This window comes from Oryzias melastigma, linkage group LG20, assembly GCF_002922805.2.
Source record: "Oryzias melastigma strain HK-1 linkage group LG20, ASM292280v2, whole genome shotgun sequence".
Classification (NCBI taxonomy): Eukaryota; Metazoa; Chordata; class Actinopteri; order Beloniformes; family Adrianichthyidae; genus Oryzias; species Oryzias melastigma.
In genome coordinates, this window is record NC_050531.1 from 15,821,825 (window position 1) to 15,843,217 (window position 21,393).

A 21,393-nucleotide genomic window follows, 5' to 3' on the forward strand; every position below is an offset into this window, starting at 1 on the left:
TGTTGCTTGATTAAATAATGTTGTATTCATTTATATAATTATGAACAGTTTGGGCTTCCATAAGAAAAAGGAAGCCTTTACACCAAATTATTAAACCCCTAACTGTGAACTATGAAATCAAAAGACATGTTGGGGATTTCCAAAGGAAGTTTGGCAGTTTTCTCACAATATGGGAAAAGGAACCTTTAGTTCAGTCTTCCCAGCTAATGTCTACAACCACAATCATTAACCTTTGACCTTGAGAAGGAGCCGTCATCTTGAACTTTCAGAAACTTTTTTAACATTATTGGGAGACTACTTAGGAAAAAATGTCGGAATTAAAAGTCGTAGATATTGAACGGCATTGGTGGGGCTAACTCGCAAAAGTGGCTTGCACATTTTTTTCAACCGTAATACAGAAAAAATGTAATAGATGAATTGTTGGCTCAAGTTTAGCTAAATAATGTCACATATTTTATGAAAATGTTAAGAATGTGGGTTAACAAAAAACTTTTGTTGCTAAGGAAATCTAAAAGTTCTCTTTTGTCGATTCTTAAAAAAATGACACAGACCCACTCGGCATCCCCAGATAACCAAAAAATAAAATGGTTGCTATGAAGATAAAATTAACAGAAATTTAAAAACAAGTGAAGTTCGGACCAGGGTGGCAGAGGCATACGGGGGAGGGTGAAGCACCTGTTCAGTGATGGCAGATAGAAGGGGGTAATGGGGGGTCGGCAAAAGCAGATTACACCTGTGGGCCATACGCTTATCAAAGCTTTCATTAAAAAATAACATTTGACAGTACTTGTTTTTTTTTACTTTTAAATTGTTTTAACCTTTTAGTTTTCGTTTTTATATTTTACTGAACGGCGCCTTCAATGGCACTTTGACACAATCAAAATATTCTTAATCTCCAAAGTTTTAATCAAAAGGCTTTAATTTAAACTGGTATAGGAATAATGACGGTCACGGAGAACATTTATTCCAGTGCAGGAACTGATTTTATGAAAAGCTTCAAAAATAATTCCTGTTGATTTAAAATCTAACCCGAAAAGAAGATGGAAAGTTTGTCGCTATGGAAACCTGGAAATGGATTTTAAAACCAGACAGAAATATACAAAGAAGTCTTGGAAAGTCTTTTTTTACTTCACAGTACATTTGTTCCCTGTTAAATCCAGAGAACTGACATAAAAAGCTTTTCATTCAGTTTATTAGATGCACAGTAAACTAGAATCTCTAGATCATCAATTATTTTTATATTTCCCGTCAATCTAGGCAGCAGATTTATGTTTTAAATCATTGATTTAACCCAATACCTTTAACCTAAGAATTATACGATTTTTTTTTTTAGGTATTTTATGCAATAGTTGTTAGTTTTATTGAACCTATTCTTGTTTATTGCATTTTTTTTATGCTTCCTTATGTATAAAAGCATAATTTTAATACAATAAATGTTTCGTTTTTCTAATGATTTGGACTCAAAAACATCCTTTTCGTTCGCTGAAGCCCCACGGTGTTCTGGGAATGGACTGGGCTTTGCCGTGTGTTTCATACCAACTTATGAAAGCTGCTGTCAAATAAAGATGTACAGACTTAAAAGAAAGAAGATAAAAAAAAGGCGGGTAAAAAAACTCTGCAGAAGTCTACAGGGGCAGAGTCAGACGGACACGGACGTCAATGGAGGTGTCTGGAGAGCGCTTCCGCCCTCAGGCAAGTTAATAATATCGTCTTGAATTTCAACCGTTTCTGCAAATTTATAAGCAAACACGTCACTCAGTCTGCACAAGGAGAACGGAAAAATTCTCTTTAGTAGGCTGGAAAAGAAAGAAGCACATGTACACAACAATTCAAAGGCTCAAGTCTATTTAGAAAACAAACTGCACACCTGGCTGAGGCCAAAATATGGAACATATTAGCCTAATATTACTCCAGGGAAGTGGCAGTATTAAAGTGAAATGAAGGCTAAGCCACAACATACATCTTTATCTGCATCCACTTACAAAAGGTTATCTTTCATTTTGCTCAACCTTACCTGATAAATGTTCTGGCAACTCTCAATATTTCCACGGTGGGTGGCGCATATGTCATCGCTAAGATGGCGAACAGAGTGGTGCACAGATGGGGGGGCACCTCCACCCTCACCCCTTCCCCCTGAGCTGGCATTGATGGAGGAGCTGCAGGTCGATCCTGACGAGTGCCCGTGATGGATAACTTTTCGGCGCGGGAGCGTTAACTGGAGACGGGCAAAGCTCACAGGCAGCTGGGGCCTAATGAACTACAAAAGGACCTGACAGGTGAAGCTGCAGACTCCACACCAGCAGTTGGAGGAGAAGCCTGCTCAGAAACAATGCAAAACCTGCTGTCAAAGTCTCTAAAAACTGCAAATATTAGACCACCTTTGCTGATGTGGAGCAGTCTGCTGTAGAGCGCGGCGGGTTCAGGCCTCCCTGCAGGTCTTCTTTAACTCCAAACTCTTGATGTATGATTGATGCTTGCACTTTCCTGTAAGGTTTTCTTTTTTTTTTTGCTGTGCAACATGTGCTGCACAAAATGAGAGCAACTTTTTCTTTGCTCTGCACTTTGAAGAGAAAAAATACACAATTTATAACATCATAGATGATAGAGAATATGCTTTTTCACAGCCTATGGTGATATGAATGAACACCTATAGGTCTGTATTATTCTATGGCCAAAACACAACTGCTACCGGGCAGAATCTTCAAGATTCTTTTCAAAATAGTTGGCGTGGTCATGAATGTTGACGGCAGTAGTCGGTGCAGAAAAATATACACAACCAGCTGGTTGGTGGCACTTCGTATAGACATACACAGAAATTTACACCTTGTCCAATCAGAGTGATCCGCCTTGTGGCAGCCCAAATTCGTAACGGTGTCACCCCCATCTGCCACTAGACTGCCACCGCACAACCTTGAAATTTGTCCAAGAGGCCACAGACCGATTTTGAAAAATAATGCTGCGTTCACACCAACGTGATTCACGCTTCAGCGCGTGGTCTGCCTCTCTTACGCGGCGAACTCACCGCTCACCTCCCATCCTAAAATGACACTGCAACCGCGGGTGGGAGGAGCTACCAGCTATTGTTTTTAGCCTGATCGCTTCATGGAGCGGTATCTGTGTTTATCTTCTTTACAATGTATAGAAGAGATGGATCAGGTTTATTTATCATGAATATAGTTCTGTGACTGAGTTTGAAGGCTCATTATCCCGCATCAATTTAAGAGGGGAAAAATAAAAACCAACATAAAATTAGTGGACCTTTTTTATTATTGTCTCAGTAAATATCGTAAAGTTTAGGAGGAGTTCAGTGAGCAGCTGCGGGTGCGACTGACCTGTCCAGGGTGTTGCCCAAAGGTAGCCGAGACGGGCATTATTAACTCTGCGGCCCCAGCAGGTTAAGAAAATGGATGGAAGTTTAAGATAAAAATGCTTGCATTGGATTAATATTCAAATCGCTGATCAAATTACTGAAAACGTCACATGCCTGACGCCAAGTCCCTGATTGGGCGGAAATCTTGCAAAAACACAGATATTTAAACTCTCCGCGCTGCCTAATTCGTGCCGGCACAGGTATTCAAATTGCATCTGCACAAGTGATTTAACATTGGAACTGGCCCCCTCTGCTGCGCAAATCACGTTTGGTGTATTGGCAGCAAGAAAAAATGCAACTGCTGCCCCCCACTTACATATGCTGCACCGCGGCCACCTGCCAAATTTGTTGAAAAACGTGCATTTCGGTCGCCCCGCGGAGGCATTTAAGGACATGACCGTTGGCTTAGACAAAAACACCTGACAAGACACTAGACAATAATATTTTTTTTTGTGTATTTTTTGTGACATTTATTATCTATCAGCTATTTTTAATAAAGCTATAGTAACATGGTATTAAAGTTTTATTCTATAAAATCATTTGAGTTAGTAAATAGATTTACATCTAAAGATCGTGCTTTTGTTTAAACCTTAGGCTGTAAAAAGTGAAACATTGTATCAACTAACAAAAGCTCTGTACATTGTTAAATTTAAAAATAGGAATTTTTATCAAATTAAAATTTTAAGTTGAGTAAACCATCAACTCAAAATGTTTATTTGAAGAATACTAATAATTTGACTTTTGTTGATTAATCCAATGTTTCACTTTTTACAGTGTGTGTCACTTTCAGTCAAAAATCTCCCCAAATTAGTTTGTCATCTTTGTGTCTGCGATTTCTTTTCTCCTAATGATTTGCACTGAAGCTAGATTATGATTTCACACCGTTTTTATTTCTAAGGATTTACTCTATTTAATCAAAAAAAAAAAAAGAATAGGAGGCAGCCGGGGAGTGAGCAGGTAAGCTTACCGAGAGCTAGCAATTTCCTACAGGCTGCAGTCTGTCTGGCTTGTTTGCTGTCTCTTCAGGACGGTTTTCCGATTGTTTTGACAGCTTACCATCTGCTTTGGGGGCAGCCTCCATCTCATATACCTTCTTCTAGTTTGTATTTGCTCAGCTTTTCCTATAAACGAAAATAACCAGCTTTCATATTTTATGGATTAAGTGTGCCAGCAAACTACAGAAAATTCGAGAAAAACAAAACAAAAAAAAGACAACATTCGATTAAAATAAAAAATGTATTTATTATTGTTTGAACATACAGCGTCTCCGAACACCACCTGAAAGTCAGTCAAACAGGGAGGACTTTAAAAGTTATGCAAAACGGCACAAAGAAAAGGTTTTTACAAACATGACAGTTGATTTTATTTCCATTAATGAAGCTGCTTTTAGTCTTTAGGGTTCACTTTTCCCAAAGGATATGTGAGAGTAAGGATACAAACGGTTCTGCTGGGCCACAAAATCAGGCCGTGGTATCTTGAATAGATAAAGCGTCACAATCACAATGCAGTTCCACCAGAACGAACGAGAGCATTCAAGACCCACTCCGATGTAAACTGTGTTTTCAGCATGTTTTTGTAGCATTTTTCTGATGATGGAGGACATATATAAAGAAAATTCAGATTAAAACTGTTTTGGCGTTTCCTTATTCAAATTGTTGCAAATCGGGAGAATATAAAGAAGTTCTGTATTTGTGATGTAGAAAATTTGGTGGGCAGGGCACGAGCTCCCTGGTCTGAACTCTCACCAATGGGGAGGAGAAGGGGGGCGGGGTATCTCAACGCCAATGGTCCCGCCCACAATTCAGAGGGGAATTTTTGATGTACATTGCAGAAACTACAGTATTTTTTTACTTATAAGTCACTCCGATTAAGTTGCAGATGCTAACAAATGCAAATTAAAAGATGGAAAAACTAAAATATTTTAGTCACATTTTGGGGAGAATTTTATTTAACAAAATACGGGACTAAAAACGGACAGTTTTCTTAAAAGGCAAATAATAAAACCATTTTATTTAGCTTCCTTTGCTTATTTAGCTTCATGAAAAATCTGAGAAATCTAGAACATTAGCTCAACATATGACCAATTATTATTCCAATAACTTTTGCGTAACAAACATGCTAACAAGTCTGCTAAACTCTTTAATCACTTCAAATGACTGAATCCATTTAAGTTTATTCCATTGAGACCCAGCATGTGACTAAGCGTTGCTTCTCCTCCTGTGTTGCGAACAATAGCAAATACTGATGTGTACACCTACAGTGCCCTCTAGAGGTCGTTTCTATTTATTTATTTATTTTAAATCACATACAAATTGAACCCCGGAGCAAAAAACAAGTGAATTACACACCGAAAAATACAATATGTCTAAAAAACATGATTTTTAAATTTTTTGCTAATAAGTGCTAAATCATAAAGCTCATTGGAACGCTTTAACAATGGATTAAAAAATGATCGGAGTGGGTCTTTCAAAATAAAAGCACGCAGGCGTGGGAGGTTTTACTCACCTGCTGACTTCACCTCTGCTTTGAACCCTTCTTGGTTTCGGCGTTATCTTGTTTGGGTCGCGCAGATCGAGCAAATTGCTGTGAATTTTACGTTAAAGACAACAGAGACTTTAGGCTGGCTTATTATGGGATGCAGCTGGTGATGAGTGATTGCTGAGCTGCAGAGATCCCGTATCTGGTGAAACATGCAGCTTTGTGCGTGTCATTTGGGCACGGCGGGTTCCCTATAAAGGTCAAGATGACTACAGACCAAAGCTGGCCTTCTAAGGACCTTTGGTGTCCTTCCTTACTTTTTCAGTGAGTTTGAGAGTCCCAGTTTTGGAAAAAGCACAAATAAAGGGTGCTATCTTCAAAAATAAAAGTCTTTTTGAACATTTTATTTCCTGGTAACAAGCTGTAAGGAACTATTTGAGCACAATTTGTGCTAATAGCAGCAATCAAGGTCTAGAAAATAGTAACTTTTGTAGATAATTGCAGTGACTGTCATTGTAAAATGATTTTTCTCATTTCCCCATGGAGATTAATTACTGTTTTTGAATTTAATCACTTTAAATCAGTTTTAAATGGCGAACAGCATAATTAGAAGAGGAAAAAAAATCATTTAGGATCTCTGAGCATTAGAACCAGCAGCTTTGTTTTCATTAGCATGGTTCAGCCAGAGAGCCGATAGCTGTCCTCTTCTGATAAAAACGCCTGATTATCTTCTGAACTCAAACTACAACCAGGTTTAGTCTCTGCAGCCAAAAGAGCAAAAAGAACTTAATGAAACCATTTTGTTTTTTTTCTGTTGTCTTGGAGCTAACAGGCACACTCAAAAATCAACCGCATTGTTTTGTTTGACAAGTTCAAAAGTTGAGGCGTAATTATCTGCATAGAGATGAGGAAGAGCAGGTGGCGCCTCGGAGCTGCCAGAAATGAGACGCCACGGTCCTGGAGGCTCTGAGGACCACAGAGAGCAGCTCAGAATTTGGAAAAAAATACCTAAAATATATAGATTTAAACTGATTTTAGGTCGTGTTCATTATTTTACATTTTTCTTCATTAACCTAATTTTATTTTTGTGTATAACAAGAGTGAATTGGGTTCAAATATCACTGTAATGATGACACCTTCCATCTGTAGATATTTCAATATTTACAGAATTTGAAATGAGGCTTAAAAGTTGTTTCGTTTCCTTTCAGGTAGAAACGGGGCAATAAAAAAGGATACGACGACGAGGGGTTTGTCGTGGAGGACGAAGCCGTTGGTTTCACGTAGAGCTTTCTCGGCGCTCTGCTCGTTGGGGAGTCCGATGAAGGCCTGCCCCTTCATCCGGCCCTCCTTCATCAGCACCACGTCAAACCTGAGGAGCAAAGCAGAGCCGGAAAGCATCGTAACCCAAATCTGGAAGAAGTTTAAAGGAACAGAGGAGCCACTGAACCTTCACGCTCACACTCCAAACCAATGGTTTGTATGCAGTCGAACCAGGATCGTCTCAGAGAAAGAATGTCAGTTTGAGAACAGTTTTAGAGACCTATTTAGATATAAATGGATTTGTTGGTGTTTTTGAGGCATGAGGGAGGACATATATAAAGAAAATGAAGCTAAGAATTCCCTTTTCTGAGGTGGATTTCTAATGAAATGCTCTGCAGAAACTATTCTTTAAGAAATGACAAGTTTTTAGATTTTGGCTACAAACGGCATAATCAGAATTAAAAAACTACTGGGAACGCTTTAAAAATAGATCAAAAGATGATCGGGGTGAGACTTTAAACTCAAAAGTACGCATTTTAAATATTGAGAAAAGAAAAATATATTTGAAACAATATATAATTTATATTTGAAGAAATTCTAAAAAAACTTGAACAAAAAAATGTTTTACCAAATTAAAAATATTTTTTTTTTGGTTTCTTTCCTTCTTCACTTTCATGCCTCAATTTACAACTTCATTTCAGATTTTTTCTTTAATGTGGGGGCGGGGCTTGATTTTTAAAAGGAAATGATCGAGATCAGGAAACAGAGGATATGGCGTCATCTGCTATTAGATCCACCAGCATGATTCCTCCGGTAGAGTCAAAATGACATTATTGTTGTGTCCCGGTATGGGCTCAAAACCCGCCCCCACGTAAAATTAGGCTCAATTGAAAAATTGGAAGTGAAACTGTAATTGAAAGTGAAGAAGAAAAAAAACAAAAATTAAAAAAATATAAAACATCAGTTGGTACAATATATACATTATTTTCATTTCGTTTCAACAGTTTTATGGTGAACTTTTAAAGTTTAAATTATTATTTGTTTTTTCCCTCAAAATTCCCTTCAAGTTCAAAATTCTTTTCTTTTTCACTCACTTTAAGCTGATCCTGATTCGACCCCATAGACTTGACTCAACAATTAACCACAAAGAGTCATTTAAGTGACAGAAATGGACAGAAACCCAATAAATCCATAATTCAGATGACCACCTGACAGTTTATCTTCAGAGGCGACTGATCAATTAAAAAAACTCAAATCAGGTGAGACAGTCCTTTAAAGAAATCGTGACATTTTATGTAACGTACATGTTTCTCTCTGCTTCTGACGAGGGGTCGATGTAGCGCCCGTAGATGTACCGCAGATCCTAAAAAACAAGCAAGATTACAAGATCACAAAAAAAGGTGAAAGGATTCAAATCCAAAATAAGTTGATATTTGTTTTGCAAATTGAGGGCAAACACTCTAATATTTATTGAAGGAATGCTTCATTTTTTAAAGCTTTTCTTCAGCTGAAGCTTCACATGCACTCCTCTGCTGTGCGTCTTCGTACCTTCTCCTCTACTTGCTTTGAGATGTTTTTCACGTACAGTCTGCAGGTCGGCTCCCCGGCTTCATAATTTTTAAACACGGACATCCTTTTCATCTCTGTTTCAAAATAAAAAAAAAAAAAGGGAAATCAAAAAGTGAGTCAAAGAAAATCTTTGCAAATAAACATTTTTGCGTAATCTATAAAGAGATTTTGTTAATTTTCTTCTGGATTTCAATGAATGAGAAAAAAAACTGAAAAATGTGCTCCAACTCCTCCATCCATAACATATTTATTAGCAGAGAGCGGCACAAATCCATAACGTGAGTTAGAGTTGGTCACCATGGGTAGCATAGATTCTAAGACAAAAGAATTCCTCCTCCATGTGTGCCTCCACAGATGGATCTCAGAAGAGTTCTGCTGACGTGAGGCCTTCGAGCAGCAGCTCCTCCTCTTCGGAGAGATTCGTCTGTCTCCAGATCGCAGGTGGATTTTCCCACCGTTTGCACTTTTTGTCTTTGTTTAGCCGTGACGCGTCTCGACCCACTTCCAGCTGATTCTCATCTGCATTTCAAAGGATCCACTTTTCCTACATCTCTTCTGAGGCGTCGTTACGACTGTGACGTTTGTCCAACAAAGGAGGAACGGCAGCTTTGGTAAATGAGAAAGTCAATGATTGTTTAGGTGAAGTTTTAGAGAGCAAGTGTTGATTTTTATTGATTTCTTTCAGGAAACTTTCATATTTTGACTAATTTTTAACTAATTTCAGTGCTTTTGACTCTTTAATTAGTTTCAAAGTAAGAGTGTCGACAGTGTTATCCGTGTATGTACATACCCAAAAATCCATTTTATCTTTTTCCATCTTCATAAGAACGGTTCAGGAAGGTTTTTAGGGAACTGACCTCCATTTTTACTAAGTTACATTAATATGCTGCTAAATTGAGCAGCAAGTTCCCATAATACTTTGCATAAAGTGATTTTTGCTGCACGACAAAGGCTAAAAAAAAAAAAAAACAGAAGTCTTGGAAAAAGGAATGAAGAAATCATTGACAAAAAATACAAAAAAAAGTACCATGCTGGCAGATGTACGACTGTAGCATACATTGATGGTTCCACATATTTCATGTCTAAGTGTTGGAATCCAATATTTAAAAAGTGATCTTCCATGCTCTCCTATTGATTCAACTATTGCAGGTTAAGAAGCCAGAAACTTCTCTGATGAATTCTGATTAAAGAGAAAATAAAAGAAGCATTTTGTCAACTTCAGAATTGGTGGATATTTTTAAATGACATACACCTCATTTCACTGAGTAATAGTCCTAAAAACACTAAAAGTTTAAATGTGGACAGCTCTGTTAACATTAAAGTAGTGATGCAGTCTCAGGCTCCTCTTCTCATTAGAGTTACCGTCTTTAGCTAGCCGTCCTTTCTCCAGCTCCTTCCTGGAGATGACATCAGACACGAGATCGTCCCCGTCTGCTCCGTGCTCCTCCTGCTGCTGGGAAGCCTGAGCGCTGGGGTACAGCTTCCCAAACCCTTCAGACGCCGGCTCCTCCCGAGCGCTGCTGGGGACGCCCTCCTGTTGCTCCGCTTCAATATGAGATGAAAAGATGAAAAATATAGAACAAACTAAGTTAAAACCATTTCCTAAGGTTTTAACTGTTTTTATTTCATTGTTTTGAAAATGACACAGTTTAAATAATGGCTTTCAACAAACACTGAGGATGGAAGAGATTTCTTAGGAGGTTAAATACGTTTAACGAACAGTAAAAGACTAAAGCTGAGTATTTAACGGCAAACAATCTGCATTTTGATCGGAGGATGCGCTCTCATCACAATCCCCTGCTGTTTCTCCAGGCATGAGTTTGAAAGGCAGCAGGAAGGAGAAGTCTTTGAGGAGAACATGCACACACACACACTGGAGATGATGGAATTACAAAATGCAGCAAGCGTGTACAAATCTGATGAAGAGGGGAAAAAAAAGAAAAAAAACTTGTCATCCTCATGTATGTGTGCACGCACCGAAGCAAGGAGCTTTCCTGATACATCAGCAGACAACTAGATCAGCACCTTTTCAAAAGTACAGCGCTCCTTATCTACCCCCCGCCTCTTCTTTCCATTTAAATAGCTTGTTTATTGGATCTCCAAAACAAGACTAATCCAAAAAGCCACCTGTCATAGTTTATCTGTCTTTTTTCCCTGTAGAAAAGCTTTTGTGCTAGAATTTAAGATCTTTCTTTTTTTTTCCCGTCTCAGAGTTGTTGCCAGTTGCAGCTGCAGATAAGGCAGACGGGGAACTGCAGCTAACAAGAAACGCAGGCTGTGCCTCCAATGACATTTGCTCAAACAGATAACTTCTACTTTTTTTCTTTTTTTAAAACCTTTCTGCTGTGATGAGCTGCTGTGCAACACTAAGCTCTAACTTCACCTTAAAAGAGCTCGAACTCCTGGCAGGAACAAACGGAAACACCTCACTGTGGCTAAGAAAAAAACGAAGAATCTAAACTGAAGTGAGAACATAAAAACTGAAGCTTTTCTGATAAATGAGAAGCTAAGTATGAATTTTAAAGAGCAAAAAAACAATGCACTTTAAGTGATGGTAGAGTGGGAGTAAAGTGACGCTTCAGTGATGCTACCCTGACACTGCAGGGATGATAAGAAGTGATAAGCGTAGTGACGCTACAGCGTAGTAACGATAAAGTATAGCAACGTTAGAGCGTGGTAACTATACAGAATAGTAATGGTAAAGTATAGTAACGCTAGAGTATAGTAACGCTACTGTGAGGCAACAGTAAAGTGAAGCTACAGTATAGTAACAATAAAGTACACTAACAATAAAGTATGGTAATGATAAAGTACGTTAACGCTATTGTAATGGTACAATATAGTAATGCCACAGTACAGTAGTGAAAAAGAATAGTAACACCACGGTATAGTAATGCTGAAGTGTAGCGATGGTACAGTGTAGCAACACTACAGCATAGTAACTCTATAGTACAGTAACGATAAAGTATAGCAACGCTAGAGCATGGTAACTACACAGAATAGTAACACTACAGTTTAGTAACGCTCAAGTATAACAATGCTACTGTGATGCAACAGTAAAGTAAAGCTACAGTAGAGCAACGCCCCTGTGAAGGTAAAGCACAGTAATACTAGAGACAATTAACGTTATTGTAATACTACAGTAAAGTGAAGCTACAGTACAGTAACACTACAAACAATTACTGTAGTATTACTAGCGTTAAAGTAAAGCTACAGTAGAGCAACGCCCCTGTGAAGGTAAAGCACAGTAATACTAGAGACAATTAACGTTATTGTAATACTACAGTAAAGTAAAGCTACAGTACAGCAACGCTACTGTGAAGCTAAAGTAATGCAAAGCTTCAGCGATACAACAGTAAAGTGAAGCTACAATAAAGTGAAGCTACAGTTCAGTACATTGAATCTATGGTACAGTGACATTATAATGTTACTACTGGACATTGACTCTACCGTACAGTGATGGTAGGATGATGTTAGAGCAGGGATCAATCTTCTTGTTTTGCAGCTAACCCCTGCTACAGAAATTGCTGCTCAGCTGCATCAGGTGTGCTGATTCAATGCAGCTAATCAGCATCTACTGAAGCAGGGTTAGCTGCAAAACAAGCAGGGTGGTAGCCCTCGAGGACCGGGGTTGGTGATCCCTGTGATAGAGTGACGCTACAGTATCACTAGTATGATGGTAGCGTGATGTTACAGTGACGATCGTGGAGTTTTGTACGTTTTTTAACTAGTATTTTGGTTCAGGAAATATGGAACTTGTAGTAAGTATAGCAAAAACTGAAAACGTAAGATGCTTCCTTGAAACGTTTCAAAATGTGTCGTTTTTTCCAACTTTTCTGATGTTTTAACAAAAACAGAAACTGATTTTTTTTTAGCAGTTTGATTGGCTGAAAGTTTTCTATACTTGCAAAGAAAAAAACAGATTCAATAGATTCATAATGTTCTTTGTTTCCCCTTTTCTGCTCTTTTGGTCTAAACTGATGTAATTTTTCAGGTACAGTAAACTATGAACATATAGGGGAAGTCAAACTTGTACCTTTGCCTTCCTCTGCCGCCACTTCAGGAAGTGAAATGTGGAATTCGATTTTCTTGGGACCAGAAGGGTTGGGCTGCTCAAACACGTCGGAGGGCTGCAGCGCTGGAGCACTGAGGACGGCACAAGCAAACACCGTTACACTTAAAAGTAAAAAAAAAAAACTCAATAAACCTTTCTTCCCTTGTGACCACTTCAGGATTTTTTTTTTAACTTCTTTTGTTTTGAACCGGATATTTCCCAATCCGCAAGCGTGCAGCCGAGGGAAAACCCAAGTACACACTTTAGAGTTGGGAAACAGAGTTTGTGGTTGCTCATATAGAGTTCATGTGAGACAAGAAGTCTCGGAGCGCCACAAAGCTGTCTTTATGAGCAGGATTCATCGCCTGGAGATTTTGCTGCTTCACTTTTTAAGCTGCCTCTGAATGCGGTCTCCAGATGAATTAACTGTGAGGGCTGTGACACACATGAGTGCTTCCGCTGTACCTCTGAGACTCTGGTTTGGGAGCATAAAGTAGATCCTTGATCTTGGGCTTTTTTCTTTTGGAAGCTGTTTTCGGTCTCAGGGGTCTCTTGCAGGCTCGGTTGACCAGGCCCATCAGACGAGCCACCCTGAAATAAAGCAAGAACAGAGAAAATAAAGGAGAAAGTTTCCAACCCAGAACAAAAAAGAGAAAAAAAAAAAATCTTTCTCCAGCTACAAACATTTAGGTTGAAGTCCCTACTGACCAACAGGGACGAATTTAAGGGTCGAACATGAGGAATTATCCCTTTTTACCTCTCTTTGTCCTCATCATCCTCACTCTCATACTCGGACTCTTCCTCACTGGACACCTCCATGTCTTCCTCAGGTAGGGGAGGGAAGTCGGGGGGAAAGGGAGGAGGCATGGGGATGGGCGGAGCCAAGGGCAGAGTGTCGAACTGCAGAAAACAAGAGCTCATAACTAAAATGATTCATCGTTTTATCCGTTTTTAAGTTTTAAAATCGTTATAAAAAGTCCAAAAACTCAAATATAAAAAAAACGACAAAGTTGAAATAGTTAACAAATATAAAGGATTTTCCAAATTCTATTCAGCTGGATAATAAAACATAAAATAATAATAAAACACAAAATCTCACTAAGTTTCTCTGTTTTAGTGAAAGATATTCAGAGCAATTTCCCTGTTATAGAACACCCCAACATTATTTATCGTAATTTAAATAAGTTATATTTAATCAATATAATAGTCAAAATAGTCATCTTAGTAAAAGCATTAAACATATTGTACAAAATAAACACAAAACAAATCGGACTTACTCAGATGTCATAGTAAGATAATAAATGTTGAGTATCTTAAGTGATTTGTTCTAGAAAAAAAATCTTGCTTTAAGCAAAACAAATTTGCTTAAATTAAGGAAAAATGGAAAAATTAATTTAATTATTTACATTTCATTTTGAAAACAAAATGGTCTTAAACTGTGAAACTACAGTCTTGTTTTAAGGGGATCATGATCTAAATAAGGAAAGTTGACCCATTGTTGTGCCTAAAATAGGATTTCTGGGGGGATATAAAAGTAAGGATATTTGTAATACTTCAGAATAGGAGTGTGTATGGGCAAGAGTCTGCCGATACGATGCGTATCGCGATACACGTCTCTCAATATGATATATATCGCAGTATATCCCAAGGTTGTACCAGAACAATTATTCCCTTTTTTTTTTTTAAATATGCCTTAATCTCTTTACTAAGTCATACTACTGAGTAGTACGTGTCTCATAACAACAGAAATGTGAGGCTGAACCAATGAGAATGAACATTTAACACAATCTTGTTGTTCTGGTGATGGAGATGTAAGTGTGCTGATCTGCAAACAAGATTTCAGGGATCTAGGTAAAAAAAAAAAAAACTAAGATGCTGAAGGACGCTCACAAATAATTAATTAAATATCGTCTTTTAAATAATACAAGTATCCCCAAATGAAATATTGCAATATATCACTGAATCCATTTTTCCCTACACCCCTAATTTAAATATTTTTAGCAGTAAACTTATTTTAAGACACAATATCTATCGTTCCAAGAGCAATAGATCTAAATATACATGTTTAGAGACAATTTTACATCCATATTTGGTTTTAAAGGACATTTAAGTTTGTGGATAGAAATCTTATCAAGTCAAATTTCACTACTTCCACTAGTAGATGACTTTTTCCCACCTATAACAAGTTCAGATCATGTGCTCTTCAAAGTTTCCTCTTGTTTTAAGGACAATTTGAAAAATAAAAACAAGAATATTAATCTAAAAAAGGAAAATAAAGGGTTTGTCAACACCTGAAGCTATAGGTATCATTAAAAGAAAGACGCTTTATGTCTACTACAAGATATTTGATTCTAGCACAGATTTAAAACCTCATTTTTAGACATTCCAGATGTTTTACCAGCTTTGAAGTTATTTTACATTCTCTTTGCCCAACACCTTTACAAAGTTTTTTTCAAAATCACCACATTTACTGTCTCATAAGGAACTAAGATCGAAAAATAAGGAATTTGTTCAAGTTAACCAAAAATTACAGTAAAATTTGAGCTATTAATCAGGTTTTTCTGATTTTCTGAAGCAAGTAGATTTTTTTACTAAGTTTTAATAATGTTATTGTAATGTTCAATAAAAGTTAGACTGGCTTTTACTGTCATCATTTTGAAAACAAAAATGTACATTTATGATCAAAGAATAGGTGCTAGTTTAATTGATTTATTAAGATGGGCCAACTTTGACTAAGTTTATATTCTCATTTTGTTCTAAAAATGAGTCATTTCCACTTATTACACTAGTTTTATTTATAAAAATGAGCAGCAATTAGGAACAGAAGAACAAAACAAAAAAAAATTTGCTCAAAACTAGCAAAAAAATCCTAATTATTGGGCTTTTTGAGTTTATTTCCCCCTTTTTGAAAGCTTGTGTTGAACTCTGTTTTTATGTTTTTATTGATTTTTGACTTTCCTCTAATGGTCGATGTACTTTTTCTCATTTTAGGCAAACTTTTGCTAGTGTTTCTCAGCCTAACTTTGTGAAACTCCGTCGTCCGGTCGCTCACACTAACAGTTTGATCTCAGCCGCTCGTGTGCGGGGACTCACCATGGGCGGCCGGGCCGTCACGGGTCCAAAAGGACACGGTAAATTCATTTTGTTCATCAGATGAAGCACCTGAATAATAGAAAGAACACGGATGAGGCCGGCAGCAGCAGCAGCAGCTTTTAAGTGGCGCCTCATTCCTCAAGCTGGAAGCTTACACAAACACGCCGCTGCTCTCAAACGGCGTCCGTATGTAAAACAGATTGCTGGGTTTTGCATACAAATACGAGGATCAAGGTGGGGATTGAGGCTGGGAGGCAGAGAGGAATACCTGTGGCACGGCTCAGCCTGCGGCTGCTCTTTCTGTAGCACACCAGCACCCCCAAAATGCCAAATCGGGAAGTGAACGCCCCAAAAGAAAAAATAAAAAAAGAGAAAGCCCCGCGTCAAGGCTTCCAGGGAAATGTTAAACCCATAACTCATGCCTCCTACTTACGGTTTATTATTAATACTTGCTCCCCAAATTGAAATTTAAAAGGCAAATGTTTGCCGTTTGATCTTTAAGAGCTTGGATGGCGCTCAGGAACCTCAGGGAGACGCTTTCCAGGGTTGACAATGAGAACCTGACGCTGCGGCATCCTGCAGTGTTTGCATTTTCATTCTTATTTTTAACAAATTCCCCTTTTCCATTTCAAAATAAAAATGGAAATCTAAACAAATGTTTATAAAACAGAAACAAAGACAGAGAGTTCACCCACTTGAACGTAAAGCTTCGGCACACTTATGAGGGCGTGGACGATGTTTGTGAGGATGCTGTTGGAGGGGGGCGGGTACAAATACTTCAGTGTGGGATTGGACTGAAACTTTAACCTGAGAAAATTCAGAAAAATTAGTTAGAATCAAACTCTAAAGCTGCACAATTACATGAAAATTAGAGGTTTAAATGCAATTGAAGGACACATTTTGTGTCTTTTATAAAATTTTGGGTGAAATATGATGTGAATTAAAGACTCTCCAATGAAAAGGGTGTTTTTAACATGTTCTTGTGGCTTTTTTCTCTTAATGGAGGACATATATAGAAAAATTAAGCTCAAAATTTCACTTCTGTAATATTTATTTATTCAGATCACTGTGAATCAGGAGTTTAAAATGTGCAGCTAAAGTTCTCTTGTACCTGCTTAAGTTAATTTGGCTTTTTTTGTTTTGTTACAAACAGGTAAACTGTGTGGATAAATCAGCAGAAGCTACAGGCTTGATTGTACGTCATGTTTTAAAGGGTAACCAAACAGGGAGGTTGGAGGATGACTCCACCCACAGCTGAAATGTAAAAAATCCAGTCAGAGGGGCGGGGCTTGGGGGCACGACTGTAGCTGCAGATCATGACGTCAAACTTCTCAAATGACGTGAGACTCAAATGGTTTGACCAATCATCAAATTAAAATGTAATACCTCGGTTCAACCTGTAGGGGGCAGCACACAGACGATTTTTGACTAAGAATTAAACAAGTTTGTTTCAATTTGTCAAAAATTTGGAAATGACCAACAGACAGCACTTTTAAATCCCCATTTATAGAGATCAACGCCCAAAGAAAGTTGATTTAGGGTTTGGTTACCCTTTAAATAGGAAAGACTTTGTACATCCCCATAGTTTAAATCCATCTTTGTAGTTCTATTTACCATCTAAAACCTTCAAACACACGTCTGTGGGAATCGATAAGTTACTACATTTTTAATCATTTATTCTGTATCTTTATTCCCAAATTCAAAAATACTGTTCTACCAGCAGGTCAACCCTAGGCTGAATAACTCATAGATTTAACATTTAGACTATTAAAACCCATTTTTAAACATATATTTGACATTTCTGAGGTTAAAATAGAAATGGGATTGAAGCTACAGCAGGAAAGACTGACACTATCGTGGAAAGAATTCAACAATCACTTTTTCCGGCAAATGCTGATATTAAAAAAAATTTCAAACAACTAATTTATAACCAGTGTGTGTTTTCTTACCCAAGTTTAGGCGCCACCCCCGTCTCGATGAGTGGAATGTTGGGCTGTGGGCTTTCCTTGGTCTTCTGCTTTTGTTTGACATTTTTGGCACTGTGGGAAAGACAGACAACTGTTAGACCACCACAGAAGAAACAAAGGGTGGATTTAGTGTCAAAAGAAGAGAAGGAAACCATTAGGGGTGTTATAGTTGTCGGCTAAAAAAACCAAACCGTGTGGTAGACCATTGAACTGAATCATGGTTAAGTTATTGTTTTATAAAACAAATTAATAATTAAGGTTTGAACCAAATCGTGGGGAAAGTGAACTCTTGCATCTCTAGAAACAACCAGGGCAAGAGTCTGGCGATACGATATGTATCACAATACAATACATATCGCGATACATTCCACGATTGTACCAGAGACAAGATTTGACCTTTATTAAAAAAAAAAAAAAAAAAAAAAAAAAAAAAGGGGAGAGTATGACTTTGACAAAAACTTGGTCTAATTACTAATACACCTTTGACGTGAACAAAATTGTATAGAGTACATTTCATTTAAATATCAGGGCATTTAGCAAATTCATAGTGTTTTTATTTTGGTAAATTAAGACATTTTTAAATTCAGTTTTTGATTTTCACTAAAAAGGTTTTCAGAATCAGACAAAATAAAGCCTAGCTGTGCTTTAAGTATGGTTAAGTAAATAGTGGGGTTTTTTTTCAACTTTGCTTGAATTTAGTTTATGAATTCAGCAAAAAGCTGCTGGAATAAATGACCAAAGAAACAATTTACAAGTTGGGATTTTATTGCAACTTGTAATTCTATTATTTTATTTTTAATGAGTTTCCTGATGCCTTTTTATTGTAATTATTAACTTGGTCCCTCCTGTAGACTTTTTATTGTAAATTTTTAAATTATTGTTTTTAGAAGATGCTTTGTTTTGATCTGTATGTACTTATTGCCCAGTTGTTCTGTTTCTGTATTGCTGATGTGTAATCAGGTCGTCGTTGTAAATGATGAATTGTTCTCAATCGACCTACCTGTATGAATAAAGGTAAATAATCGGCTGTTGTTGCCTCCTAAACTATGGAATCAGTTGCCACCGGCTACCAGAGAGATCACGCTCTTGGAGAGTTTTAAAAGAGAATTGTTTCTCCATTACCACGTTTTAGCATTAGCCAAGCCTTTTTTTGTTTCAATAACTGTTTTAAAATGGTTTTATGTTTTTTTTTAATGGTACTATTGCACAATGTTCTGGGAATGCTTATTGGCTTGTGGTGATGGAAGGTGCTTTATAAATAACAATTATTGAGTGAACGAATTTGGTACCTTAAAAACGGTTCAGGTGCTTGAACAGATGCCTCAAAAATGAAAAAAAAAAAAAAACAAACAAAAAAAAAATTTCAAAAATCATTTAAATATGGCAAAGAACCATGACATAGTGCAGGAGAGTGTCTAAGAAACTTTGTTTCATAGTATCTGACAGTCTGCACTGCAGCGCTGCATCTTAATTTTCACACACACTGAAATAAACAATAATTTCACCGCTCATCACCACGACGACGATCGACTTTTTGGAGCACTGTACATGTACCTCTTATCCATCAGGTGGCTGAATTAAAATCTCTTGCAGCTACATAACTTGAACTCACTTTGCCTTCAGCATTTTGTGTGCACCTTCACAGCCACACCCCTTCTTACATGAGCCCGCCCACAACCACTGGAAACGTAACATGATTGGCAAGAATAGAATAGCAAAACTGAGTAGATTACAAGTGATGGACATGTTTGAAACAAAGCACAAAAATTATACGGTACTGGTAGCTCTGTATGCGGTGGTACAGGTACCAGCTTGGTACCGAGTTTTGGTACTCATCTCTTGTGAGATGTTGTTGTTTTGGGGCTGAAAGAGTCTCGGTGTGTCGTGCCGTCAGTTAACGGTCGGGGTTTAAGAGGAAAACAGAAGGAAGATTACGTATTTGCTTATAAATAACTTACGATATTTCATATGTATCAGTTTCAAAAGCTCCACAAACTATTATATTTCACAGAATCCATTTTTTTCTACATCTCTAGAAACCACCTATATGTTCAAACAGAACTACAAACGTGTTTGATTCCAGACTGACCTGTCAGACACAGGCGGGTCCTTTAACACTGTAATGTTGTCCTGGCCTTCAGCAAACTCCACCACAAGCTTCTGATCCAGGATCTCCAACTGATGGAGCCTGGTGAGAGCCTGAAAGAAGATGACTTAACATTAACATCCACCCTAAAATCCACAGAAACCTAAAAACTTGTTTAGAACTTCCACCTGAAATAATAATAAAATAAAAATCCTCACCTTGTGTGCGGTGGTTTCAGTTTTAAACGTCGCAAAAGCGGCATGTTTCTGTGGAGGAAACATGAGGTTAACATCACTGAAAGCTGCTGAAACTCAGCAGGAAAAAACAGCAGAGGACCTACCATGCGGCCGTGGTTCGAGAAGACTCGGACGGATTCGGCTCCGAAGTATTTCAGGAGGTCTTCCTTTTCGTCCGGGCTCAGATCAGACGGCAGGTGGCGGACCAGCAGAGTTTTACTGCCTTTAGTTTCACCCTCGTCCTCATGTTTGTTCATTTTTCTAGACAACAGAAAATAGTTTAAACCTTAAGAAGGTTGTTGTGTTAAGACACAAAAAAGAATGTGTCCTTTTGTTTCTTTTAGCAGAAACTACGCATGAACATTGTAAATAATCCCACAACACACCTCCTTTATGTATTTTACCAAAAATAAAAGGCCCTTACGACATTTTTTGACATTGCAACGAGTCTAAATGCAAATAAATATATTTTACAATACTGTAAAAATTTCGAAAAATCAATTTTGAAACAAGCTAACTCGTTGCTAACAAAATGAAACGGAAGTTTCCTAAATTTAAGTTCCGGTTTCTATCTGCTGTCCGGTGACATAATGGACATTTTTTATTATTATAATTTAAACATAGCGGATATATGCGCTGAATATTGTAGCAAAAAACTCTGCAAAACTTATTAGATATATTTTATTTCTCACCTGTTTTTCTCCGGAGCTTAAAAACACACGGGCTTCCGGTTTTGACTCTTCTTCGGTGTTTTTTTGGCGGATGTCATCAAGTAAATAGGAGTCAGCGCCACCTACTGTATTGGAGTGGGAGCGCATATATACAGATACCAACAGTAATACTAATAATAATAAATTATATTATATAGTTATTGTTGCAATTAGTGTTACTTTCACCATAAAACGTTTGTGTTTTCTTTCATTTGTTGTACATTTGAATTCTTTTTACTAATATGAAACCAGAAGGGTGAACAAAAGATGAACAATATCAATAAAAAGGGCTACATTTAAGTAAATAGTTGAGTTTTTTTTAAAGCATCTTAAAAAAGGGAATTCCAGCACACTTTGTTTTTGCAAAATGTATTCTAATTGTTTATCCCTAAACTTTCAAAAACATTTTTTAATTTTTATTCAAAATCATTCTAGGAATGAAGCTGGTGTGCTCTTGAGCAGCTATGTTATACACAAGTTACACACAAATCGGATGGAACTATTTCCTTTTCATAGTGTTTCCGGCTTCTAATCCTAACCATAAACATGTTGATGTGTAATTGTAGATCT

The 21,393-nt window shown here is 37.4% G+C and overlaps 1 protein-coding gene across 2 annotated transcripts; it reads right to left on the reverse strand.

Annotated features, from left to right (window-relative positions):
• Positions 1-4,587: 4,587 nt before the first annotated feature.
• On the reverse strand, positions 4,588-20,956 carry rnpc3 (RNA-binding region (RNP1, RRM) containing 3). Of its 2 annotated transcripts, XM_024280529.2 has the most exons (16): positions 20,806-20,956; positions 20,218-20,374; positions 20,096-20,143; positions 19,881-19,990; positions 17,774-17,863; positions 16,520-16,631; positions 15,825-15,893; positions 13,489-13,631; positions 13,197-13,322; positions 12,714-12,823; positions 10,040-10,222; positions 8,657-8,751; positions 8,413-8,471; positions 7,085-7,217; positions 5,876-5,953; positions 4,588-4,844 (listed from the first exon to the last, which is right to left on the reverse strand). In XM_024280529.2, the coding sequence occupies exons 2-15, from the start codon at positions 20,368-20,370 to the stop codon at positions 5,885-5,887; spliced, it is 1,500 nt and encodes a 499-aa protein (XP_024136297.1). In that variant the 5' UTR covers positions 20,371-20,374; positions 20,806-20,956; the 3' UTR covers positions 4,588-4,844; positions 5,876-5,884. The 2 variants fall into 2 exon arrangements, with proteins under 2 accessions (XP_024136297.1, XP_024136299.1); XM_024280531.2 differs by lacking the exon at positions 20,806-20,956 and having other exon boundaries at positions 4,593-4,648; positions 20,218-20,370.
• Positions 20,957-21,393: the final 437 nt, after the last annotated feature.